This window comes from Exophiala aquamarina (genome assembly GCF_000709125.1).
Source record: "Exophiala aquamarina CBS 119918 chromosome Unknown aczIA-supercont1.1, whole genome shotgun sequence".
Lineage (NCBI taxonomy): Eukaryota > Fungi > Ascomycota > Eurotiomycetes > Chaetothyriales > Herpotrichiellaceae > Exophiala > Exophiala aquamarina.
In genome coordinates, this window is record NW_013550587.1 from 2627988 (window position 1) to 2654403 (window position 26416).

General features: G+C 50.2%; 6 protein-coding genes across 6 annotated transcripts; 4 read left to right on the top strand and 2 right to left on the bottom strand.

Annotated features, from left to right (window-relative positions):
* Positions 1-227: 227 nt before the first annotated feature.
* On the bottom strand, positions 228-2700 carry A1O9_00941 (uncharacterized protein; the record flags this gene model as incomplete). Its single annotated transcript, XM_013410102.1, has 2 exons — positions 228-2617; positions 2682-2700. The coding sequence occupies 2 exons, from the start codon at positions 2698-2700 to the stop codon at positions 228-230; spliced, it is 2409 nt and encodes an 802-aa protein (XP_013265556.1).
* Positions 2701-3472: 772 nt separating this feature from the next.
* On the top strand, positions 3473-4567 carry A1O9_00942 (uncharacterized protein; the record flags this gene model as incomplete). The annotated part of the gene is made up of 1 exon (XM_013410103.1): positions 3473-4567. One exon carries the CDS (start codon positions 3473-3475, stop codon positions 4565-4567), a length of 1095 nt encoding a protein of 364 aa, XP_013265557.1.
* Positions 4568-7897: 3330 nt separating this feature from the next.
* On the top strand, positions 7898-8578 carry A1O9_00943 (uncharacterized protein; the record flags this gene model as incomplete). The annotated part of the gene is made up of 1 exon (XM_013410104.1): positions 7898-8578. One exon carries the CDS (start codon positions 7898-7900, stop codon positions 8576-8578), a length of 681 nt encoding a protein of 226 aa, XP_013265558.1.
* Positions 8579-10793: 2215 nt separating this feature from the next.
* Positions 10794-11857, top strand: A1O9_00944 (aldose 1-epimerase; the record flags this gene model as incomplete). Its single annotated transcript, XM_013410105.1, has 2 exons — positions 10794-11290; positions 11353-11857. 2 exons carry the CDS (start codon positions 10794-10796, stop codon positions 11855-11857), a joined length of 1002 nt encoding a protein of 333 aa, XP_013265559.1.
* A 4914-nt stretch (positions 11858-16771) lies between these two features.
* On the bottom strand, positions 16772-22837 carry A1O9_00945 (uncharacterized protein; the record flags this gene model as incomplete). Its single annotated transcript, XM_013410106.1, has 1 exon — positions 16772-22837. One exon carries the CDS (start codon positions 22835-22837, stop codon positions 16772-16774), a length of 6066 nt encoding a protein of 2021 aa, XP_013265560.1.
* Positions 22838-23457: 620 nt separating this feature from the next.
* On the top strand, positions 23458-25740 carry A1O9_00946 (uncharacterized protein; the record flags this gene model as incomplete). The annotated part of the gene is made up of 1 exon (XM_013410107.1): positions 23458-25740. The coding sequence occupies one exon, from the start codon at positions 23458-23460 to the stop codon at positions 25738-25740; it is 2283 nt and encodes a 760-aa protein (XP_013265561.1).
* Between the last annotated feature and the right edge of the window lie 676 nt (positions 25741-26416).

Here is a 26416-nt window from a genome sequence, read left to right on the forward strand (position 1 = left end):
CTAATCGTGCTTGAGGGGGTATCGAAATCATGACAGAAGGCGAGAAAAGGAAAGGGTAGACAACGGAGTTTGGGTTGAACGGGCAGCGCATTCTGGCAAACAGTAAGCCGAGCCGTATGAAAAAAGTCCTCCGGGTTATGTTGACACATTCATTCATAGGCGTCCTCGAATCTTTCGAGATCGGTGCTGGCTTCCCAATTCTCGTGTGAACGACCATTCTCTTTCAATCAATAAGGACTGTTCACTATATCGTCCCTAAGGTGGCTTTGTCGTGTGCCTCGTCTTGGTGTTGCCAATGCGCCTCCACTAAGCCTAGCTGCGGGTCCTGCGATGCTGTCTCTTGTAGGTTTCTTGAAGGTCTTGCGACTGACCATGTCGACTTCGTTTGGCAATGCGAGGATGACATTCTTATCGGAACCAAACTCGAAGTTGTCGGCCATGACTTGGGCACTGTAACGCTTGATCTGGTAGGGGTCCTTGCTACCTGCTAGCACCTTCTTAAGGGACCAAGTTACAAGGAACGGGCCGGTTGAGGTGATGATACTGGTTTCTTGCATACTTTCCCCAGTGTTGAATTTGGCGGTGGTGAACGCGAGGGGTGAACCAGTCTCGTGTTGAAACTGAGCGACGTGACTTGGTGTCAAGCCAAGTCGACGTGGCTGTGGCTTGCTATCCTTTGCGAATGATCGTTCGAAGCCAAGCTTGCCCTCGTTCTTTCCACTTTTCTGGAGTGTGTCAATGAGTAGAAGATACGTACGACAAGTTGCAAGGAGCCAACGTCCATCTGCACTGACGTCAAGGCCAATGATTGATTCACCGAGAGCAGGAATATGAGTTTTGGCGTTGACTCCAAGACGGTCGAACAGACGCACATCGCCCTTGTTGGACGCAACTGCAATGTGACCCTTTTCTGTTGTGGCAGCTGCAGAGAAGTCATTCTTAGACATGTACTGCTTTAGCTGATTCTCCACAAGCTTATTGCCTGCAACACGGGGATCGATGCGGAAGAGAGCATTTCTGCTATGTCCAATGAAGGGTTGCGCCGAGGTTTGTTGGGCAAATTTTGTTTCGGGGGCGAAGTTGGTGACTGGGATATCATCGTGGATTTTCCACTCATCCACAATTTTACCATACTCAAGGTCCATGCGAAATAGCGAGTTTGGATTGCTCTCATCTTGCATCACCATGTTCTGGTCTTCGGCGTGTAGCATAACCTTGCTGGGTTTGAAAGCGCGTCCTTTTGGTGTCTGGACTTTGGAGATATTTGTGGTGAATTCAAGATGTCGGTTTGGGAGATGCTTGAATACGCCAATCTTAGACCCCCGGACGACAAAGGAACGGTCGTGCTTCGTTCCCACAGCGAGCTGCGAGTTCACATTGCCGTCTTTATCACCCAGCTCAACATCATCCTCTGATTCATCCGAGTCGTAATGTTCACTGCGCTGACCAGCCTGACTGTCATCCTCATCCTCATCCTCTTCCTCTTCCAGGAGCTCTTCTTCACCGTCAGGGGCATCGTCCATAGTCAAATCGTTGAATGCTTCCAGAACATATTCTCGATCCTGGTCCTGAACCTTTGACCATTTGGTCTCATTCAATTGTTCCCATAGAGCCTGCATGATGCCTTCTTGAAAGTTTTCCAGCGTTGGTTGGTCTGGGAAACGCAGAAGCCAGGAATATGCAGACTCATCATCAGTATAATGGTTGAAGATAGCCGAAAGATACTCGAAGTTGAAGACGGGATTGATATCGGCGACCACTTCTTGACCAAGCCATTCTCGACCATCAGAGCTGGTGATCTGCAACCAATAACGCCATTTGCCAAGATCACTGACCACAGCAGTCACTGAAGAGTCTTGTAAAATGAAAGTACCGGATGTGAAATCGAACAAGTGAAGTTCGGCGGTTTGGCTTGCGAGAACTTCACCAACGCTTGGGGCGCTTTTTGCCACTGGAGCTTCTGTTGGGCCAGCAGTGATGGACTCGGGTATGGACCTCTTCGCTTTCCTGGACGACTTGACGTCTTTCGCCATGCGCTCGGCAGATTCTTTGCTTGTAGGCATAGGGTCAGCAAGTTCAGGAACAGAGCTTGCCAAAGGAATGATGTCGTCGTCGTCAAAGTTAAATTCTTGGAGCTCAGCCTCGGTTGCTTTCTGAGCAGATCTCCGATACTTGCGTTCAAATTGTGAGTCGATGGCAGCAAGGACGAACGTTTGTACCCTATCACCCTGTGCTGAAGAGTCGCAGACAAATTCGTACAGGTCGCCTTGATCACCACTAAGATCACGCCAAGCGAGAACGTACTCGCCACTAGTTCTCTGTTCGCATCTAAAGTGGAGGCTTTGGTCAAGGAGGAAGGTCTTCTCGTCTTTATCTAGACTTTCAAGGCCTTGATCCTCGTCGTCTTCAGCTAGCTCTTCTTCGCCTTCTTCATAGGCACGTTGAATGACGAGTTGGTACTGAAATTCCTGGCCCGTTCGTCTGATGGATGCGACAGCGTCTTTATAGATGAGCTCAGAGTAACCTTTGGGCGACCTTGGGCGTACGATGTAGAGCTGGCCTTGGGGGATTTCGGTAATGACCTCCTTGGACGCATCTCCGAACAGGTACTTGCTCACTAAAAATATGGAGATTAGCTAGGCAGAGCAGATGCTAGGAAAGTATCTGGTTCTGGCACTTACCGTTTTTGATCATAAACATGGTGAGTGAGGGGCAATTGCCAGGTACCGTGGGAATTAAGCAAGGGAAGGGCGCGGGCCAAGGCAATATTGGGACGCGTAGATGAGCGCGGGGGAGACTGTGTTAGATTATCCTAAGACACAGTCTCATGAAACAACACATGGGCATAGAAAGTGAAAAGGAAGTTAGAGAAGAGCGTTCATGTTTATTGATGAAGGTTGGTTTCTAGGCAGGCGCAGGCACTGCAGGTAAGGGTAGTCACTGCCGCGGCTTGGCCACGGCTATGACGCAACAAATCCACAGCCTTGATCCATCACCAATTGCCTGCCAAGGCTTCCGGAATGCCCTCCATTGGTGATCTAAATATCTGATATCTACCACGGCACGTCTCGTAGACAAGTAATTACATTGCGAAATCTGGAATTGAATTTCTATCTTGCCAGGTTTCTTTAGATGCCCGTCGGTATCTGATGAAGTAGTTGATAATCGCCCTCAGTCACCTTAAAATGTTGACCACGTTGTCGTAACAGACTAGCAAGCTCCATACCTAGTTTTGGCAAATATTATTGGTCGATACCTCTGGCAAGCTTTCATCAATTTTTAGCGTTTACTAGATGATTCCGGGACCAGCCTCGTTAATCCAAAGAAGGCTGAGACAACACTCCTCCCCTCGTTCGCTACGTACGGATACTTTGGTTGACCTTCTCACCTTCCCCTGCCCCAATCTCCTGCGCTTCAAGGCTTTGGTTTTCTTGAGAGTCTCAAGATCGTTTCTAAACCAATTTTGTCGCATATGGCAGACTCCAAAGATCCTCTTCAACGCCAGAACCCGGCACCACAAACTCTTGCAGACAATCCTCACAATCCGAGTTCGGCTGCCTACTTAGCCTATCCCGTCAAACATGTCGTTTCTAGTCTATATCGACGCATGACCGAGCCTCCCGAGCACCCTGTCGGCAAGTTGCTTAACGCTCCCTCAATGGCTTCGTCTACTTCCGGTCTATACACCCCTCCGAAGAGAACCCAATCACCCTTTCAACCCCCGCCTCTCACTCCGCTCGAATTGAGACATACACTGTCTGCCCGGGCGGCAGACTCGCTGCTATTGACGAGGTCACTTGCTGAAGAGATACGACTGTTGATCCCACCGAGACTTCAACTGCTGGAACACTGGAGGCTAGCGTATTCACTCGAGGTTCATGGGTCCTCCTTAGCAACGCTTTACGAGCACTGTGCAAAGGTATCTATAAATTCACAACGGTCAGGGTACGTTCTGGTTGTCCGCGATGGCACCACCTCTGCTGGACACGGGTCGGTCTTTGGTGCATACCTCTCAGACGCTCCTAAGCCGGGTCTCCATTATTTTGGTACCGGTGAATGCTTCCTTTGGCGAGCTAGTATTCTGCCAGCCATGAGAGACTTGTCATCACAGCTTAGAAACGCCACAAACACCGCGTCGGAAGACCTCCTCGAGCTGGCTGGCCTTCCACCCCCTCCCAGCGCTGATACAACGAATCTCCAGCGAGTAACCACAGTCCGTGGTGAAAGACGGGCTTCATCAGTGACATCTCCAGGCTCTCCCCCAAACCTTAAGCCCCGAGAAGCCCCGGGGTATTTACAGACTCCCGCGGAACGATCGGGTACTTCCACTCCAGATCGTATTAGGTTCAAGGCCTTTCCGTACAGTGGAATTAATGACTTTCTGATCTATTGCCAAGCAGATTATCTGTCTGTTGGGGGAGGTGATGGGCATTATGGACTATGGCTAGATGACGACTTGGATAACGGCATCAGTGAGACTTGTCCAACTTTCGGCAATGAACCATTGAGCGACGAGGGCCGCAAGTTTGAAATACTTGGCGTTGAAATCTGGTATGTTGGTGCATGATCGGCTCGAAGCAATGTTCAATTTCCCCTTTTCATGAGCTGCGATCGAGCACTGGCCATGTCTCCCTAGCAGATCTCCTCCTACGAAACGATTTAGCATTGCACGGTTCCGCACATACATTCTTTTGCTAGAGGTGAAAGTGATTGTATGTGCATGGTCAACTACATCGTGCAACCGCCTCTAGCATGGCTGTCTCCACTGAGCATGAAAGCCAATGGCGAACGGCGAGATGTCTTGACGACAGCATTTAGGCATTGCTACAGTTCGACGTTGCGATTTGGATCGGCGTACTAATCAGGCCGTCACAAAATTTTGGGGATACCCCTTTGACCTTTTGCGAAAAGGCTGTTGCTGACTGAGCATCCTAATCTGCAACAAGGTAACCGAAGTCGCAACCAATATCTCCACATTGATCATCTACATAATCCGCCAGTTTTCCTTGGAGGGGTAGCTAGGTGCGCGCCGATACAACCATTACCAGGCTGGTCTTGCTTTCTAATTGAATCCTGCGGGTTCAAGCTCAGAAGACGCCTACAACGCTCATAGCCAAGCGAAGCTTGAGGTCTGGGACAATCCTCTGCAAGTCATGAGTTACACCTGTGAGATCAGGAAGCAGTTGGCAAACTTAGCAAACGGAACTGTTGTTGAGAGAGCTCCAAGCTCCGCTCAATGGTGTCTCTCGTACAGGTACTAGCTCGATGGTGATGGCTTTGCCGGTTATAACCCCACGATTCTGCCAATCTAAACAGAGTCCAGTGATGTCTGTGTTTTGGCAATATAAGGAGAGGAGGACCAATGAGAGTAGAGGACACAACTTCTCAAAGTGGTTTGCTCCAAACAACCGGCTAGAGTGGTGGCCTGCCGCTTGGTCACTAGCTTTAGTACAGCTAACTTAAACCATGTGCCATCGCATGCTTGAACGAGGACAAACGCATTCTATGACGTGGGTCGCAGCCCTAGAGGTATGCAAGTGAAGAAGCAAGGTCAACCAACAAAGGCAGAACCAACGGGCCAAAATAATTCCCCGAAATGAGGCAGATGGCTTGCCCAAGGCCTTACTCGTACATAGGTGCGGAAGACGGCAAAAGGATGTTCCTCGCGGTTCCTCTGTCCGAGTAGGAAGTGCCAAGATCGGACTTCCCACGTGCGGCACAAGGATATCACCTACTTACTCGTATCTCCAAACGCAGGCAGTTCCTTTGCGCGGTAGGGGGGCAATGAGTTTCAGCCATGTATGTAATGTAGCAAGGGCAGGCCCTTACCGTGGGCGGTATAGATGCAATGTCAATCAAGGGGAAAGGAGTTCTTTGAAGGTTAGTCATGATCATCAACCATTGTTAAGCGATTTGCAAGCCTCTGCTCGTCCTGAGGTCTTGGGAGGCCCGACAACGATTATCCAGCGTTCGGAGCGAAATATGTGCTGTACACTGTTCGTGCAAAGTTACGCCTGAAACGTTACCAGTTTTGCCGGTCAAATGACACGAGGCAGGCTGTAACACGATACTGGAACTTCCAGTTTAAGAACTTTCCAGGATTGGTAACGCCACTGCCGAGGCTGCATAACGATGCATAATCAATCCATCGCACCAGTTAGAGATGGAAGGCTCCCTTTTCCGCCGCCAGCATGGGATTCGGCGTCCCCATAGTCCCCTTGCAAACTCTGCATTATTGGCAACCAAAGAGCGGTCGTTGAGCGTAATCGACGTATCTATCAATGACTGGGCGCAGAAACTTCCTTGTTACGCGGACCAAGAACATGAACAGACCACCCTTCTGCTGAATCCAGAGGCCGAGGCCAACGCAGCGGCTTGGAGCAGTGATGACCCGCTCAGCAGAAGTTGCGACAACAACAGCAATAATGATCATCATCAGGCACGGTCGAAAATCGCAAGCGAGCCTTGGACGAGCAGTCGTTCCCGTTTGGGCGTTCTTCACCAGGTCAGCAGTTCCGCCTAAGTTGGGTAGACACTCTCCCCGGGTTACAGTAGATCTGGATGACGATATCGAGGTAATCTTAACACAGGCAAAGCTGGGCTCGCGATCTCGCGGCCAGCGATAGACGTTTAATGCTGCCGAGAGACCGAGGAGGAGTCCCTGAGGGATGAAGTTGTGCCCGAAAGCCCGATTTCAGCATAGGAAAGGGGTCTAACCGTCAACGGGTTTCCGTGGCCGTATTCCCGGTTTCTGTTGTTACGCACGATGCCAAAGTTACGAGGATGTGTTCCGGGTGGCAGTCTCCCAGTTTCCTTCGTACCTGGTATTGCAGGTGCGATGAACCCTTTTTCGCTCATAATACGGAGTGTGGACTGCTAAGACGTCCTTAGTGCACCTTCCTGAGGCCCGTCATGGCCATGTCATCAAGCCGACTCATGTCATCATTTCCCTTGGATGGTTCTTGCCTAAGTCTTGCTTCATTCCCTTTCGCACCCTGGTCCGCTTTTAGCTTCGTGATCGATCCACCTTCTCTCCCACACCCACACCTCGTCGGCCGCGCTAAACTCTCTCGTCTCAATATTCTGCTACTCATCAAATCCACCATCCACCCTCCACCCTGGTCATGCACTCCCTCCTTTGTGTCCGAGTACGTGCAGCTCTCCGGCTTGCATCAAACTTCTCCCGCCCTGGATCCATGGGATTATGGATGCTGCTCTGTCAGGTCTGCAGTGTGCACGACCACCTTACTATGCTTGATGCTCGTCCAGGCTCCACTCTTACTGCTGCTGGTATCTTAGTAACCCGGTGCTGCTAACGATATAAGGCCTCATGTCTCGATGCTTCCCCCCCAGTACATACACCCCTTCCTCTCGCACTATTCTCCTTCACGTTGTTCCATGATAAGCTGACTAGCCTGCTTCAATCTATTGTGACTGTTGATCTCTTTTGTTCGCCAACCATCATCACTGACTGTCCTCACCACCTCAGCCATAGCATTCTCTGCTCCTTCGTACCTGGCACCCTGGACCCCGGTGCTCCAGGCTACATATATACATAAAACTCGAAATGGGTGCAACAATCCTGACGCCGCCTCTAGAACCCTCGTCACCACTCGATGGTGGGATCAGAAAACGAGTATGCAAGGCATGTGATCGCTGTCGACTCAAGAAATCAAAGGTTGGTGGTGGTTCAGTTTCGTGGCCGTCTCGACCAGCACTAATGTAATAATACAGTGTGACGGCGCCAGTCCTTGTAGTCGATGCAAAGCAGACAACGCCATCTGTGTGTTCGGAGAGCGAAAGAAGTCCCATGACAAGGTCTATCCTAAAGGGTGAGTGGCCGGCACGTGGCATTCTAGTTTGAGCATTTCTAACCCAGCGCCACAGATATGTTGAGATGCTCGAAAGCCAACAAGCTCAACTTGTATCAGGCCTACAAGAACTCTACAAGCGCGTTCAGAACGGCCAAGGCTGGACAGGCAGCCCCTTGAAAGAAAACACCCATGGACAGCCCTTGACGCACGATATCCTGGAAAGATTGGGAGCGTTGAAACAAGAAGGCCACACGACCAATGATATCTTCGAGGAAGATCTGAGCGTCTTACAGCAAAAGCTTATTGCCGACGGTGCTGGCTTCATGCAGCGAGCTCCTTCACACGATTCCCATTCAGACAGCAGTGCGCCCTCTCCCATCTACGAGCCTGTCGCCCAACGGCCCGACTTCTCAAATCCATTCTCGCTCAACCAGTTCCCCCCCACGCCTCCCGATCAGAGCCCTTACCCGCAGACTGCAAGAACAGTGCCATCGATGAAGTCGCAGCCATACCCCCATGCTACCATCAACCAGTCGAATCTCAGCTGGCATACTCCTGTCTCCGACTTTGACGATAACAGCATGGACTTCGCGGCCCAATTCGACTCTCCCATGATAGATTCGACACTTGATCTATCATCGTTCCCGCCGAACATGTTTCAAGATCAGATGATTCCCACAGCGATCAACCCCTGTCTAACGATGAAAGATTGGGCAGGTCAGGAAGATTTCCAACGGTACTTCAACCCGGCAGCCATGATCTAATTAGGTGGTGTTTATGACGTTAACGACTTATTTGTAACTGCATCCAAAAGCGGGTCTCTCATTGCATTTACAGGATCTTCACGGGTAACGGATATCACACCCGGGGACAAGGCTTGGTATGTACTAGGGAAGGATGATCATATTTTCTGGTCGGGAAGCACTTGGGGATGGAATGATAACATCTCCATGGCCGCCATCCACTACGTTCATGATTCACAAGTTGGGAGGATGAAGACTGGCCAACAGCGACCCAGGAGTTAATTGACGGTATGTTCCGTACAGCCTTATGAGTGTTGTGTCGGCTTGCGTCATAGGTAATCACGGCGCGGGGGGGGGGGGGTTACTGCAAGCTGCGAGAAGCTGCATGGTGGACATGTCACTATTATGAATACCCACGTTCCACTGGGGCAACATCCCCATATTGGAAACAGATAATGCAATGGACAGCAAACCATGCTTCTTGCATGTTCAAAATCCACAGGCTGTCATTCCCAACCTCAAGTTTGCTCATCCCGGCTTGCCCGCGCGTCTAGTTTCTGGTTCTCGATGCGTCAATGGTGGTCTATACATACCCCCAAAACCTTGTCAGCACTGCATTGACTATCGCGATGACAGAAATTCTCATGGTGACGCTTTTTGAGTTTGAACACCTCCCTTCCGAAAATGCCGTTATCGTGATCCATCGGGTCTACTCATCCGAGAATGCTCGATGCATGTACTTCTTTGTCATCTGCGTAGACTTTGACGCTTGACATCACAAGCTACGAGTACACTGCAAGTGACGGTCCTAATTTTAATTCCACACTTTTCCAACATTCCATTCATTCTCCGCGCTTTGCAGGAAGAGGCTGTAACTTTACTTTAAACTCCGTTTCAGCCGCTCTGCAGACTCCTTTCGGACTCTTGAATTGGGGCTCATCCTGAATAAGGAAGGATCTCGGAACTATCGGGATTGGCGGTTTTTTACTTTCGAGGAGCGCAATCGGCAGAGTCACTTTCTCGGACGACTATGAGTAGTTGGTTGGTCGACGACAAGAGATATCGTCGATCGTCAAATATCACTCATCAACACCACGTTGTCAATCGAGATCGGTGATGCAGCCTTGCTGTTTTTTTTGTTTTTTTTTGTTGTTTTTTTTGGCAATTGACGGGCGGCGGTGACCTTGGTGGCGCAGTGTATTTTCTCTCCCCGTTCCATCACCTAATTCCTAGTATGACATAAATGGATGAACGGATGCCAAAGTTTGCGAACGAACGTGCTCATGAGGAGCTAGTTTTTTCTATGCATCTCCATCTTGCGATGGCAATGCCACGTCCACAGGGCAAAACATAGGGTATGCTGGTTACGCGTCTTGAGGCTAGCCCGCGCACCGTGACTGGTTTGCAAAGCCTGTACTCGGATGCTTAGTTACCTTTACGATGTCTCTGGCCCCGTGGACACAGGGCGTCATCACAGCCTTGTGGGCAGGTGCATCCTGAGTTGTGACTTGTGAGGGGCTGAGGAGGCCTGCAAGGAGCGCGACTTCAGCCTTGTGTGGCGGGGTACTGCGGTAGTGATTAGGATCAGCAGACCATGCCACCGTTTCATGAAGTCCTTTCTACTCCTGTGGAACGGATCTCATTACTCGCAATAGTCCACCAGGCAAGCTCTTCCGCAGTTTTAACGGGCAAGAAAGCACGAATGCTCACCCCATGCAGCAGGAGAGGCGTGCTGAAGTTCTCATGCGCCTGGCCCTAAACCAACCAACCAACCCCGCACTTGAACCATCCACAGAAAGCAATGGCAGCCTCGTGTGTGTAGCCTCCCGCGCATCGGAACCATCGTGATATGGTTTCCAGAAGCAGGTACAGTCCCAGAGATAGTTGACAGTCCGAATTATTTACAGACGTCTCGACCGTCTCCGCACCACGCCTTGGTGTCTCCCGTGTTTCGTTCCCTCAACAAGTGTCACTCGTACATAATTCAGGCTATTGATGCCCACTTTTTGCCAGTGTTGATCCGGGTAAATGCCCACCGAGCCCGGCTTGGGTTTAGGCCAAGTACTCCCCCCGGTGGTCACTTCTCAATCCTAGAAACAGGAATAATAATAAGAACAACGACGACTTCATGTGTTGGCGCACTGGAAGATTCATCTACTGCTACATACCTGCCACAGTTTTTCTTTCTTGACATCGTCATAAGCCGATAGAGCGCCGCCCCCGTCATCAGAAAATCATGGCTTCAGAATCCGGAGTGGCTTTCTTGCCCACAGGCGCGCTCATTCAGGAGCTCAAGGTCGCGGGGCATAACATCGTGTTGGGATATTCCAGCGTGGAGCCCTATGCCGAGGCGCCGTTCTTTGGTGAGACCATCGGACGGGTTGCAAATCGGATAAAGGAAGCGCAGATCGATCATCTCAATGGCAAGTCTTACAAGTTGGCTGCTAACAATGGACCCAATCATTTGCACGGTGGGTTGCAAGGCTGGGGGAAGAAGGTGTTCACTGGGCCCAAGCCCCTAAATCGCAATGGAAAGGAGAGCCTCCTGTTCACTTACGTGTCTCCTGATGGAGAAGAGGGGTATCCAGGCACTGTCGAACTTAGGGTGTGGTACACTGCGTATGAAGAGGCACAAGACACAGGAGGCCCCAGATTAGTTCTCGAGACTGAATATGAGGTAGAGCTGATTGGGTCCGAAGTTGACCAGACCGTCATCAACGTAACGAATCATAGGTAAGCGCATATGTATATGGGCGACGACCGATGGAAAACATACCATCTAACTTGTCCTCTAGTTACTTCAACATTAGTGGAGGTCCCACTATCGACGGAACAGAGGTCACACTGGCATCGACAAAGTATCTGGAAGTGGCCGACGCACAGCTCATCCCCACAGGGAGAATTGAGGATTTCCCAGGCGTCGAGGCCAACAAAGCGATTGTCCTAGGCGCGAAAGAACCTGTATTCGATCATGCGTTCATTGTCGACTCCGACGCTTCTAATGTTCCCCTCGACACACGAAATGGCCCTCTTCGAAAATTGGCCGGTTTCTCGCACCCCACGACGCAGCTTCACATTGACTTCTTCAGTACGGAGCCGGCGTTCCAATTCTACACTGGTGAGCACATCGACGCAGCGGCTCATGGAGACACTCCAGCAAGAGGGGCACGTGCGGGATTTTGCATTGAGCCTAGTCGCTATATCAATGCCATCAACGAGCCTGGGTGGAGAAATCAAGTTCTCCTAAAGCGTGGCGACGTTTGGGGCGCGAAGACCGTGTACAAGGCTTGGAAATCATAAGGGGCTCTGTTCGACGATCAATCTCACCTGTGGGCTCTGTGGAGTGCATCAACTGCACTCACCCCGCCTGCACAATGCATAAAACTTGCTGTCCCGTGCCTCGCCTGGGGACTCTCTCCATGCCCTCTCCACCGTCACGTGGTGCAGGCGTCGCGGTGCGTCATTTGGAGAAATGCTAACACCCTCAGGGGTAAGTCTTTTATGAAATGCATTGTCCAGAATACTGTAGAAAGTCCGCGGCGTCAAGGGTATTTACTCAGAACCGGAGAATTCCCGCGCGCTGATTACATATGCACAGACAGGTGGATTAGATGACAAGAAACAAACGTTCCACGTTCCACGTGCCACATTGCTAGAACAAAAGGAATCGAACAAGGGCACTCGTGAGGAAGAAGAAAATTGAAAATGCCTCATATCAAAGCAGATTGACCTTAATCGGATACTTCTTAAGCGAAAGAGGCACGCTCATTCATCTGCAGGGTCATGCCCAAACAATGGGCGGGGAATATGGGAGACGTAGAATCGGCCGTAAGTGGACACCGAGCCATGGAGGCAAAACTCGTCCGTCTCCGAGGCTCCTTGCATAAGCAAGGCTAAAACGATCACTGAACGGCGACTATTTGCAGACGGCGATCCAATTTTCTGGAGAGATTTTTTGATCCTTGTGATTACTTCTTCGGACGAATAAAGTTCTTCGGGTAACTGGATCTCCATTATTGTACTTCGCGGCTCACCGGCTTCTTGAACGACCCAATATTGCAGATATTCCTTGACGCGCGAATACTGCAGTCACTGACTGGACCCGACGTTGATCAAAACCCCTGCAAGGTTGAAGGTGAAGGTGACACTAAGTTAAACCCGAGTTGCATGTGAGTATCTCCGGGGACGAGCTCGGGATTCTGTTATTCCGTATCCGCAACCAAGTCGCTGCTGGCCATCCGAAGTGCCCCTGGTAATTTTTCTGCGCAAGATGGTAGGCTTCGGGAGAGGCTCACGTGCGCAACCGTGTCGCGTGGCTTAGAGTATGAACTGACGGCCGATGAACGCGCTTCGCAGCGTAATCATCAGCGGCGATGCTGAAGGGGAAAATGACGATCATTTGTGTGATACCTAGGAAATTGGTTGAACAAGCGAGCAAGCAAGTAATCTTGCCATTTCCAAATTTAGGTTGTGTCAGTTGGTCACAAGCAAGTCCACGTTGCGATACGTAGCACTCAATGCAAATGGAAGCGGTAGTTGCAAGCAATGAGACAGCAGATGTGCTGCTATACGAGAGCTTACCGCTCTTCCTGTCCGTGATTCCTTCTAGAAGGCCTCGCAGCTGAGGGGCCTGACGCTAAGTTGATTGGCAAAGTCGATCCCCTAAGTAAGTCCAATTTCAGCTCCAGGCATCACCGTTTCAGTTGGCCTTGCCTGAGTCCTCATGGAGAATATATTGCGAGGTGGAATTCCGCAACCGGGCTATTATTGTTCCCGCCATAGGAGGCGCAGCCACATGGCAGGGTTGACCTGTGGCAGCCGAGACGTATTCGGGACACATTCCTGATATGTCGCACAAGAGATGCCAAATCGAAGGAGATACCGCCAATGCTCACCTTCACCCCGCAAAGCCTCGTGCGCGTCGTAATCAGAACAGCAAGATACTTGTCGACAAGAGGACAAGCGTACGATGGATCGTATTGGACTCAAAGCGAGTGGTCGACCAAGACCCGAATGGATACCCTAATTAGGCCAACGGCTTCGAACTGCATCACTACCGAATTGAAAGCCAGTCAAGGAATACGCACAGACCGCGGCGCGGTTGCTCATCGATTGCTTTGTCTTCAGGATGGCTTGGGCTTGGGCTTGGGGCTTGGGCTTGGGCGACTGCCCTGCTAGGCTCGATGTCGTCGAAGTGGAAGGCGCAAGGGGGGTTGGTCAAGACGCCGAGATCGTATCCAGCCTCTCGCCTAAAAGCCGCTCCTTGCACAATTCCTTGCACAATTCCCGCCCTGATTAGTCTTTGTTGCCGATTTTTGAATTGACGGTAATGTATTCTGGATACAGCCTGGTTATGTAATGACGCTCCTGTATGACCCATACATGTCACATGACCCACATTGGCCAGTCGTATTCTGTCTCGTCTCCATATTCCTACCGAGGGCGTTTGTACTGTACAGTAGAATCGAGGTGTTGCGCCGCCTTCAAAAGTGGTCACCAATCAACAAATTGCCATTCTAGTCACACGCTTCTCTCATGATGCCATAGACTTATTTTCGTGCCTGTACAATGCTTGAACTCGCCGGCCAAGGCCAGTAAGTTTGATGGAACGCCTACAAGAATGTCGATCTCCATTATCGCCTTTCTTGACCTACACGGCGCAAGATTAACAGACGGCTGCCGACATGAATTCCCACGAAAATCATCGAACATGCTCGTGGATAGCACAAGGTCCCAGCTATCGGCCAATGTCAGCTTGAGCTAGCATATCGAGATCCTTGATTGGCTTATGGCAGCTGAGTCAGATCGCTGGCCCTATCTCTCGTTTCCTCGGCAAGTTGGCTTCGTTTGTCGGTAGGATTCTTTGTCATCCTGTCCTCTCTCTCAATAAGCTGGGACAGCTTCATGCAGGGGAAACCCCATCGTTCCTGGCCTGGTCTACTCCGTTCCCGGGAAATGATCGTGTCATCAATAATTTTCAATCTTCGGGCAGTTTCCCAGGCATTGAAACCATGTCACGTCCCAATGCAGGAAGTTGTTTTTGCCCTTTTCAGGAAGTGGTTCACCTAGCAGCAATACACCGCTTCCTCATAGAGCTTCCAAAGGTAAAGATCCTGAGTCATCAAGGCAAGTATCTCTCAGGCAGGCTCTGTCACTAATCTGTTGGGCCTAGAATCATTCGCGAGGACCACTTGTCCAGTAACTGGTCGTATCGCTCGTCCCGTGATGCGTTGGAGGCTTGTTCCTGCCCAACACGAACCTAGATCAGTAACTCCATTCAAAGGTGAGGCACACGAAGAGCTGCTGGCACCGAGCTTTCCCATGCCGTCCAAAGCAGCTAAACTACAGAGCGTAGTTGATTTAGACAGATTGTATTCGTCGATACCCCGGTCTCCCTCTTGACCTAAGGTACGCAATGCCTACAAAAGCTTGTTTCCAGACATGGGCTGCTGTCCTCTCCTTAGCTTACAAGCACCGCTGACATTCCTGGTTCAACGAAACGGTTCTTATCTCGGAGAGAAGCCGGCGAGGACGAGTGGACGCTTAAAGCAAAATTGGGCCTCAAACTCTTTGAATCTTTTCGCATGACTGTACCTTCCACAGGACGCTGCAAAATGATAAGCAACCCTGACGCGTACTTCCACTATGTCACTTGGGTTTGCTGGTAAGCGCACAAGAAGGGCTGAAGGTTTCAGGCAGACAGCCCGCTTTGACACCAAGAGCAATATACAGCGAAATGCCACGTATCTTGAGACGGTGAAGGATCAGAGTCCCAATCTCCTGCTGAGGAATGAAATGCTGGCGAGATCTTATTCACAATTGTAAGTGGATCCACAGGCTCCTATATTCACGTTCAGTCGACAGTACTCTGTACATTGCCCACCATCCCCAGCTTGCAACGTTGGTCAATCGTTCTGCCCTAAATCTCCCAATTCGCTAGACTCCGCACCCAGCTGAGAGGGCATACGAGGCAAGCAGAGACTAAAATATCCTGGCTTGCATGTCTGGCAGGCTCGTCTAACTCGATCTGCGCCAATCGAGGTCTCGAAATTCATTGCAAAGCCTGGAACATATTACAGATAGCATATCTTCCTTGTTGAGGAGCTCACCTTCCCCCATCCGATCAGATAGACGGCTCCCTTTCCATACAGGTACTACGTCGTGAGTAAGCGTCTAGAGGCTTAAGAGGACTTAGTAGCCAAACACTCTAAGGAATTCTCGATTTTCCTACCGGCCACGACTGAAAACGCGGTCCTGCTAGTCCTTGACTAATGCACAGGCCATATTGGGTTACTCGTACATACCCAGGGCACTGCCCTATCTAGTCAGCCTCACACGTTGTATCCGAAGCACCAGAAGTTTTCCACAGTGGAACCTGGAATTTTCCCTTGCTACCACCAGGCGGCCCTGTGACCCTCTCATCTGTGCTCGTGAGATGCTCTATGTGCTCTCCTATACATCGAGACCAACGACGCCCGAAACTGTCACGCCGTGTCAAGATCTGATAGGCTTCTTGGCTTGACGTTTCCTAATCATGATAGACACTCGGAATACATACCAACGCATGTGCCCGGCCTTGTTCGGACCATGCTCAAACTAACAAATGCCGTGGATTCCTGACAAATCTCAGTAGTGCTGGGTCGTGCGCGATCGACAATCAATAATAGAGCAATGGGCTCCCATGAGTTCTCTACCTGGGACATCTGTTCCACCTGGTCGGTCTACATGTACCCTCCGACCTCCAGAGTGGAAATGACAGATGAAGCACCCCACTCGCCTGGGCATGGCCAGTTCGAGTCTCTAGGGAACAACGAATGCACAACCACCACAGGGTCACTATTAAGTCGTTGCTCTGACCTGACGAAAAGCGTGCTCACGTGTCTCAAGCTTTCTCTATGATGGCATGCATTTACACTCTGCGTAGGGGAAGTACAGGCCGAGGTGTTGACTTTCCCTCCAGCAGCTCCAGATGTGCTCCCGACCGAGTACGGATATTGCGAATGAGTAATAATCTGGGCAGCTTGTGGCCGGTCATAACCTATACCGAGAGAATCTCAAGCAGAAGAATTTACCTGGGTGTAAGAAATAGATTTCTTGCACTGATCTCATAAAAAATATCATTTTTATGTATCATCGGCCTGTGCTGTTGAATCTAAAGAAGAGGCATACGCGTGACATGTTCGTCGTCCTTGTTGGGACTTGCTACATCATTGATCATATGTCTAGGGTGTCTTTACCATCCTCCCCTATCGTCATCTGCCATACCCGATACCTTAAGCGCTCGATGACTTCCCTTCTCAAGTAAGTGCCTCCTGAGCTTGTGAACCACTTGTCGTCATTATCGACTATGTTCGTGCTCTTCACAATATCATTCGAAGCTTCTAACCTGTCGTGCTTGTCGTCCACCTGCTGCTGGATTTCTTGATCTTCTTTCTCCCAGCGGTCGAACCACGCAAATAAGAGTCTCAACTGCCAAAGCTTATTCTTCTGCACCTCTAAATCCTTCCTTGCGGATGTCACGATCGCCAATTCTTGCGGCAGAATTCCTTTCTCAAACTCCAGCCTCGTGTCTACAACTGTTTGATTGAACGCATCGTTTCCAGTTTTCGTGTTTGCTTGAAGAACAAGGGCCCGCTCTGCATGGTCAAAGTTCTTGAGGGAATCAAGATCAAATAACCACTCAAACGGGTTGGCACGTTTTGCCCCCCCCCCTGATAGTCCAACGCTGAAGCCAGGAGCGACATCGGCATTTGGGTCCACACTAGGTATACCACTAGCCTCACTTCTAGCCTGGAACTCAGCAGCAAAGAGATCCTGTGGAGGCTTGTCATATGCAACACGTCGAGAAATGAAGACATTGACAGCATTGTCTTTCCTGATTTGGGCTTCCAACCTTGACGCATTTTCGGGAGAGCTGAAGTCAAGCACAGCATCCCAAAACCCTTCACCTTTGACCTCGATGGTAGTGATAGTATCCAGCTCCGGAACCAGACCCGGAACCCGTAGGGATCGAGTTTCGCCATTCTTTAGCTGAATAGTCCCAGTCATACCACCGATAACGGACCCATCCGCTCGGTCTTTTGCGACGAGGCACCTCCCTTCCACAGCAAGTACCCACAAATGGCGCAAAGCCTGCAAGTGGCCCCGGTTATCAAGAACATCATTAGGGAAAACAGGATAGAACGCCATGCAGAGACTCGCAACAGCAAGGTTTGAGGTTCCAAAGGTTCTTGTTCCTCCAGCAAGGAATAGTGCACCTAATGCCATGTGAGCGGCAAGATGGCTGCCAAATGGCGTATCCCCGTCTGTCCGGCCATGTAGGGCACGCAGGCGGCGCATGACAAGCAAATCGCCTGATCCAGCCATTACAGCCGCTGTAGCCAGTGCGACAGTATCGAGACAATTTCGCGTGCTATTTAGCGTAACACGAGCGTCATAATTGCGCGCCGGAAGTCGACTAAGCCGAAGAAACTGGTCTAGGTATTGAATAAGTAAATCGCGAACGTCGTGTCTTTGAGACCCAGCAAAGCGCAGTCCGATAGCAAGACATAGTCCAGCAACAATGTTGAAGAATGGCATATCCTCCGTACTGAGAAACTTGGTAGATTTCAGATCAACCCGTCCATGATATGGCTGTGGTAGGGACGCGCGAATAAAATCAACTGTGGGCTTGACAGAGTCCCACATGATAAGATGGCGAGCTAATGTGCGGAGTAGAAAGACGTCAGGCCTCACATAGTCAAATTGATGTAAAGTATCAGGGACGTCGACCTTTCGAGCGATGGACTCATCGTTCGTCTTGAGGAATACAAACGTCATAGCCATCACGGCACCTGCAGTGGCACGATCAAGAACATGAACCATATTCACATTCTTCGTCCCCACCGCAATAGCAAGCAGACGTTCAACGACACTCATGTCATGAAGACCATGCAGGTGTTTTCCATGCCCAAGATTGATGAGTCCCAACGAAAACCCAGCGGCAAGTCGATAGCCTTCGTCACGAAGCACCGTTTCAGCAGCGGCGCCCTCCTCTGGATCGTTGTTCTCAATTTCCGAGAGCATAACCTCCGACATTCGGCGATGTTGCGAATTGCAGTAGAGGAGACCAATGCCAATGATTCCGGTGGTTTGAGTCAGAGGTGATAAGTTTAGCTCGGCTGCACCAGGAGGAAGTAAACGAGTGACATGGACGGAGAGTAGTCGAGTTATGAGCGTGTCCATGGTTCCAAGAAATGATACTGAAAGCCCGAGAATGAGACCAACAGAGGTCATAGTATGTTTGGGTGTGAGGTATTTGAATGCGACCCATTTTGCCAACGATTTCAAGTGTCCGTTCAAACCTAGAGCGAGGAGAAAGCCAGCGTGTCGATTTGTTAACTCCGGGGGTCTGTTATAGAGGATCCAGGATGTATCAATCCCCTGAGCGTCGTTTGCAATCATCAAACCCATCGAGGCCCCATTATGGAAGAACGCCCAACAAACCTTCTCCTCCGTGAAAGCTCCTTTGTCTGCGCTGAACGTCATCGCCTGCGTACCTTCTGTTGAGCGTCGGGATTTCATGATGCACTGTAAACTGAAAGCTGGAATTGGTACTCTTTCCGTAAGTAAAGGAACTCGAGCGTTGAAGTGCATCATTCCACGCCCCGTAGCCACTGACAGTGTTCGTCGGGTAACATGCTGTGCAAGCTCCTTTTGAGCTTCCAACAGTTCTATCTCAGTCCAGTCTGGTTCGGGCGTACATTCAACAACAGGTGGCCTTGTTTGGTTTACAAGCCTCGAAGCTTCCGGGAATCGGCGGTCTTCACTGAACAGTAATTTCGTGACGGCATGACGATCAGCTTCAGAGGAGGCGTCCCATCGTTGAAGTGTTTCGGCCTCCAATGCCGATGAGCATATTGTATGATAGTCTCGTACTGCTCCATGGTTTGGCATGAGAATTGCTTTGTGGAGTGGTGAATGGAGAAATTCAGACGTAGTGCCAATCATAGGAATAAGCCGCTGGGATATCTTTCCGTCATGTGTAGGGCCAACATTGAGACTGGAGCGCTTTGAAAATATGGCTTGATAAATGGCAGCTGCGATTCCATCTGGAAACGTTTTGATCATGTCTTTGTCAATTCCAGCCTTCGAGAGTATATGAATGGTCTGCTGAGTACCGATTTGATCCTTACTGGACTGCATATACGACAGTAATGCTAATGTACGGGGTGTGAGAGCAGAAACTCGTTGCCACAAAGAATCCTCCATGCCCATTGCCTGAGACCCTACCCCAGCAACTCTGGCCAACGTAAGGAATGGACGTAACGGATTCCCATTGATCCAATCTTCGAGATGTGCATAAATTGATGGCGGCTCAAATGGCTGTGAAGGCATCTGGAGACCATCAATGAGAGTCAACTCGAAAAGGCACTCCTGTGATTCCGAGGCTTCAAATTCGTAGTAAGTATTTGGTTGACAGGTCCAGTCCTTCCATCCGAGCCAGTGGCCGAGTTGCGCCATGATGAACACAAGGCATGTCTCGGGTGAGCCTAGTCTTGAAGTCGCAGACACTGTGAGCTTGTTCTCTTCGTACAGAAGATGCAACCCAATTAGTATGCTTGCGACAGCGTTGCACCGTTGCTCTCGGTTCTTGCTGATGGAGGTTGGTAGGTATCCTTCTGGTCCAATAGCGTTTTCACCCATCGGTGTCTGTGTATATTCTTTGGCCAAAGCAATGCATTTGACAATGAAGGTGTTGTGCTTTCCCTCTACGACGGCGCTGTCCGGAGACATGGTTGGCGCAAGCCTTGTACCCTTCACTCTCGCTGTAGCGTTGACTGCATTTGGTTGCTTTTGTAACAGCCAGCTCCAGGCCGGATCCCGGGTTTCAGACCTCAGCTTTATTTCGTGTTCATCATTATGCATCGCATCATAGCTCGTAAGATCAACAGCAGTTCCACTGCTTGAGCGAAGTAATGCACTCTTCTTCCGCCTGTGGCTGTGTGTTTGTGGTGTAGTACTGATGAAGGGAGTGGCCAACGAAAAGAGGACGATTACAAGGGTCGTCCATTCTGATGCTACTGGTGATCCTTTACCTTTCAGCCAACGGGAAACTTCCCAGAAAGCAACCAGTAAGGCTTCGTGTTGGTCAGTGCCGCTGACGATGTCGCACATCTGAAGAATAGCGGCAATCAGAGGATCTTTTGGTCGCAGATGGAGCTGTATAGTATGTGCTCGCCGATCCTGATCCATAGCATAGAACCGACCCTGAACCCCTGACTGCCCTAAGGCTTGTACGCGAACATTGTTGCCCGGAATAATCCTCCTGATGCCGGTCTCTTCGCTTTTCTTCGGGCTGGCCATTTGTGTATTTACTAAAGGATCAAATATGCCAAAACTTTGCACGAGCTCAATTGGATATGATGGAGACCATGGAGCCTCTAGATGTAGAGTAGTTTGCTGAGTTCGAGATTGAGTAAGAACAACAAGACGCTGGATATGGCCCTCTTGCACCTTGCAGGCATCGCTGATGCCGCTGAGTCTTCGCAGATCGGTGGCTTTCACCTCGAATGTCGCTTTTTCAGGGTCCTTCTTGCCCATTTTTCGATCGTGATACTTTACCAAGAGTTTGACCAAAATCATCTCCTGGCGACTTTTGTCTATGATGCAGATATACAAGTCTGTCGCTCGAACGTTGCCTCGCTGAGATGTGCCATGCGGACTCAGTGCTAGTACTTTGATATCTGTATCGACCACAGGACTTTCAGAGCCTACGGATCTTGAGAAGTTCTTAACCTTGAAGAAGCCGATGTCTCTAGGAAGATTGGTATCTGAGCCGTCAGAAGCATCATCCTCGAGTCGAGCGGAATGATGTAAGGGGTCAAATTCATCTAGTAATCCACGAGCAGATAAGTCTAGAAATGAAGTACCAGCACTCAGCATGGATGCATTCGTGGGAAAGGAGCTTCTGCGGCGGAACCCAAAGCTTTGCCGATCGTTGAAACTTCCTATTGATTCTCCTCTTCTTCCTACTCTGTTGAGGCTCTGACGGCCTGGGTGGCCCATAGCTAGATCATTGAAAGTATTTCGATCATTTCCCGCACCCAGCTCTGTTCTTGCTAACATTGAACTAACTCTGCGAGCGGAACGAGTTTGCACACCGATATCACCGAATTCGGGACCTAAGTGTGAAGCAAGGTCACTGATTGGGAATGACTTCTCCTCGTTCACTGACGTAAAAAGACCCTCCCCGTGAGGCTGATTTTGAGCGGCAGCATTCAAACTCTCTCTGAGATGGCCAGAGCCTCGGGCGGCAGGCGTGACTGCTCCGGGCTCTCTAGAATAAATGTTTGAGCTTTTCCTCAAGGAAGGGCGGGATCTCGTAGAGCCGCGGTTCTGGCGCTGGGTTCCATGCGGGTGATCTGGAGTCTCCGGAGTAACATGCCATAAAGTGAAGGAAGAGCTAGTTTCATTCAACGTCAGAGCAATCGACAGTGGCGGACTGCTCGGGAAATGCAGGCCTAGCTCTGAGCAAGGAGAGATAAATATGATCTTTTCAGTGCGAGGGAGTGCTTTGCAGTTGTCCAAGGGTTCTCCTCGTCGGCTCGGACTCCAGACAACCAAACCCAATTCCGACATGACCTCGGTGTAGGAGAATGTACGGGGAATACCACGCGTGTTCGACTGAAGAGGCTTTGGGAAGTCATTTTGTTTTCCAGGTGACAGCAAAGAAGGCCTGGAGCTGGTACCACCGATAGTGGTGAGAGTTTCATTAATAGTACTCAGGTCATGGTGTAAAGCAGGAAGAGAGTTTCGTCCTAATAACTCATCCTCACCCAATGTTCGTTGCAAGACGAAGCCAAAGGGGAAAGGAAAGGCGCTTTCCACCTCGAACGACAGAGGCACGACATGAGTGTCTCCGGAAAGGAGGAATATATGGGCCTGAGTCTTGAGGACAATGACGAGGCCGCGCTCTAAGGATGTAGGACGAACACTGTCCTTTTCGGCCTCGCTGGGATGGTCGCCTGACTTGAAGTCTGTGACAAAAGCATGTAAAATGGGCTCGCCCTCAACGTCGAGATTGAGTGTTCGTTTGACCAGACCATTTCTCGACCAAACTACACACGACCCAGTAATCACGATCTCTTCCTCGATAGACTCTGTGCCTTGGTCACTGGGAGTGTGAAAGAGTGACCATTTATAGAGAGAAGGCGATGGGTCAGCGGGAAGAATCGACTCTCCGACGAGGTAGGGAAGGGCGGAGGGTTCATGGAGGCCCAGCGACTGGACTGAACTCATGGTTCCGGACCAACTTGGAGGGGCGGAGGGTGCTGAACATTAGGCTTGGGGAAACTCCTGGGGGCGATATAGCCATACTAACATTCGGACGGCGTCATGAGACCACGAAGAGCGCTGTGCTGAGGTGGCAGTGGTGTTGGGTGGTGAGTAGCATCCGTGCCCCGTCGAAGTCTTCCTAGTATTTTCCACGAAATGAATACTTGGTATGTGAGGAAGTCGCGTCGATGTCCATAAAACCGGCGGGGAAGGAGGCCTTATAAAGACGGTTGCAGAATGACAACAAATAGACGGAAATCGCGCAGCTTGAAGCAGTATATTCTTTGTCTGACAGTCTTAGACCGCCGCCAAGTGATGAATACTTCGGTATCATGCATGCATGACGCGCTGCCTGCGACGCGACTTGCACTTGAATTATTGCCCATTCGCCCATTACTTTACTGAATTCTTGGGAGGAGTGTGAAACACTGGCAGTTTTTAACAAGTGTCACTCTGTCACCACAACTGCGACCGCACCCACGATTTGACACGGTGAACTACAGCCATCCTGAATTCGCTGACCGTTCTCACCTCTTAAATGGACTGCTCAGTCCTCCAACAGCGAGAGCGTTACCAGCTCAGGTATGGTATTTCCAACACTTTCCTTTAGAGATTTGTTCCTGATCCGACTCCACAGCTATGATCTCCCGCAGGAGGCCTACACCTCTTGCGTGTATCCCCGCCAGTCAGCCAATGGCTCTACCGTTATCGTTTATGGCCATGAGCGAGGACTGCGCATCATCTGGTATGCTGGGAAGACCTTCAAGTCGGCCAAGAAAAACAATCCGGCTACAAACACAAATGGAACAGCAAAGAGTGACCCCATGGTCATTGACCTGGACGATGATGATGACCAAGAACAGCCTGCAGCGGGAGATGCCTCTGTTGTACCTGCAGAATTTGAAGATGAGGAAGAAGAGGTAGATCCAGCAAAACCCTACCGTGGAATCCTCCGACAGATAGACATTCCTCTCGGAAGCTCAGCCTTGCGTATTGCAACCCCTCACATTTCAAAGGACCTCGCTCAAGCCCCTCCCGACTCCTGGCCACCAATATATCATGATCGTATCTTGGTCACCGTCGCATGTGCAGATTCGTCCCTTCGGGTTCTTATTGCTCCACTCGTCCCTCCCAGCCCAGAACTTCATGATATATCAAAACTTGACATTCAGACTCTCAAAATCTTGGGTCCTAATTCCCACCAAGAGTTCATCACTGACATAGCAATCACCCATACTATCCGCGCTGAGGGAGAAGAGGTAGAGGCAGAGACTCAAGCTCAAATGAGGCTTCAGACTCGTTCACAGCCAGCTCCAATCTCAACAGATGCCGACTCCCAAAGATGGGCCCTGCTAATAGCATCTTTATCATGCACGGAATCTGGGCTGCTTTTGGTTCATCAAATTCCTTTACAAGGAAATGGTACTCTCTCCACAAAGCCTGAACATCTTCTTCCAATAAGGAGGCAATTCCTCCGCTCCTCGGCCCTCGGCGCTAGAATCGCTTTCAACCCCTCTTGTTATCCTGCCGACCGACATTCCAGCCTCCTTCTCACTCTCCCTGCCGCCTCCACCGTCAAGCTGTACAAAGTTTTTGTAAATTATCCTCGGGAACGTCGCGGGTCCACCGCTACTTCAGATTCCGCATCTACCAGGGCATCGTTAAGGACATCTGGCAGTGACAAGGGGAGAATCCTTCTGACATTCCTTCCACCCTTTGTCCACGATCCCACTGCCATCCTCCCTCGACGAAAGAAATGTCTAGATGCTCAATGGGTCGCCAGCGGCCGTGCCGTTGTGTCATTGCTCGAGGATGGTGAATGGGGTATCTGGGATCTTGAAGCAGTTGGGCCAAACTCTTCTGGAATTGGAAGCAACCTTGTTCGTGGGCAATCCAACATTTCAGGCATTCAAGGAGGATCAATCACAAGATTTGCCATTCGATCCAATATTTTCGCCTCTGAAATGAAAAAAGAAACTTCTTCCAGCACTCAGGTTCGGGCAGCTACAACCTCGTTGGCTCCCATGACGCCATCAACACGTAAAGTTCGGTCTGAGGGATTATTCCAGGGTACTTCAAAACAAGATGTCCGGTCAGCGTCCGCTCGGAATGTTCGCGGCTATATTTCTGTAGAGGAACATCCCCCGCACAATGGCAGGCCGCTTGACGAATCCGTCATTATCAGCTATGGTGGGGAGAACGTATATATCTCGTCCTTGTCAGCGTTCTGGAGAGCAGAAATTAAGCCTGCACGTCTGCCGATCATCAGACTCGGTGGCCAGGAGCTGCGAGGGATTGCTACTCTTCCCCAAGCCACAGACGACATGCCTACAACAAGCATTGCACGTTTCGGCCTGGCATCGTCATCTCTGCCCGATTTCGTGGTTCAGACCCCTCATCGCTTAATTCTGTCCGTCCATGCTCTCTCTGTTTCCGCGGATCAACCTTGGAGATCTCTCACAGGTACAGAGGCCATTTCTGGTGCTCATACACACCCCACATTTGACCAGGTACTACTCAACTCTGGTGATCTCGATGTCGACGGTATGGATAGAATTCTGAGTAATATGGGCACTGTTGGCAGAGGTTCAAAACCACTCGATCTCTCTGGCAACAAAATGACGTTCAATTACGGCAACCAAGATGGAGGAGAGGACGAAGAGGACGTCGACATGATGGTCACCTCACCCACACCATCGAAGTACTCGGCACGCGGGTTGCCTGCCGCGAGGATACAACGGGGAGAAAAGCGTCGTGGGTCTTATGAACACGCCCGACTACCTGCTACCAGCTTGCAACGTGAAGAGGAACACCGTGGTTCTTATGGACGGGCGCAGCCGTCCACGCAGCGACGAATATTTTCTTGATTTGTTTCGGTGTTACGGTCGCTAAACGGAAGCAGAAACTCCTCCAAGTCCTGTAACATAGCCTGGCCTTTTCACACTTTTATCACGGTCCTGCGGGCATGAAAAGGCCAGGTGCATTTTGCTCCTCGATTCACAATACCCACAAAGCTGGAAAGCTAAAGAGGCGAAGTTATCAATCTCAAATTCCAATACGCCGTGCGTGTTTTTCCGGAAAGGAACAAAATAAAGGAGATTGCCAGTTTGTTAGATCCCCTCCGATCCAGACCTTAACCTCTCAGGTTTCCTTTCCTTCTTCGCTTCATAATGTTCAGCATATCTAGTTTCGATCTTTCCGCTTTCCCTTACCAGAAAAAAATCTCTCAAATTCCCCATCTCAAGATCACGTCACCCTACTCACGCATTCTATTCAAGAAGCCAATGACAATCGCGATGCAAGGTGGAGCACAAGGTGAGCTCAATACCTTTTGTCAAACAAAAATTGCTCAGTATTCTTCGCGAGAGATCAAAAAAGAGAGAAAATGACGGACTTGCAATCTTCTTTCCTCCAATCTGTCTATCCCCAGGGGTAGATAGAGAATGAGTGTAATAGAAGGCGCGATGCGTCGTTTTTCGAGCCTCTTGGAGCCTTTGTTTATCTCCAACATCAAGAGCATCTTCGCACCCGTGAATGTTCAGT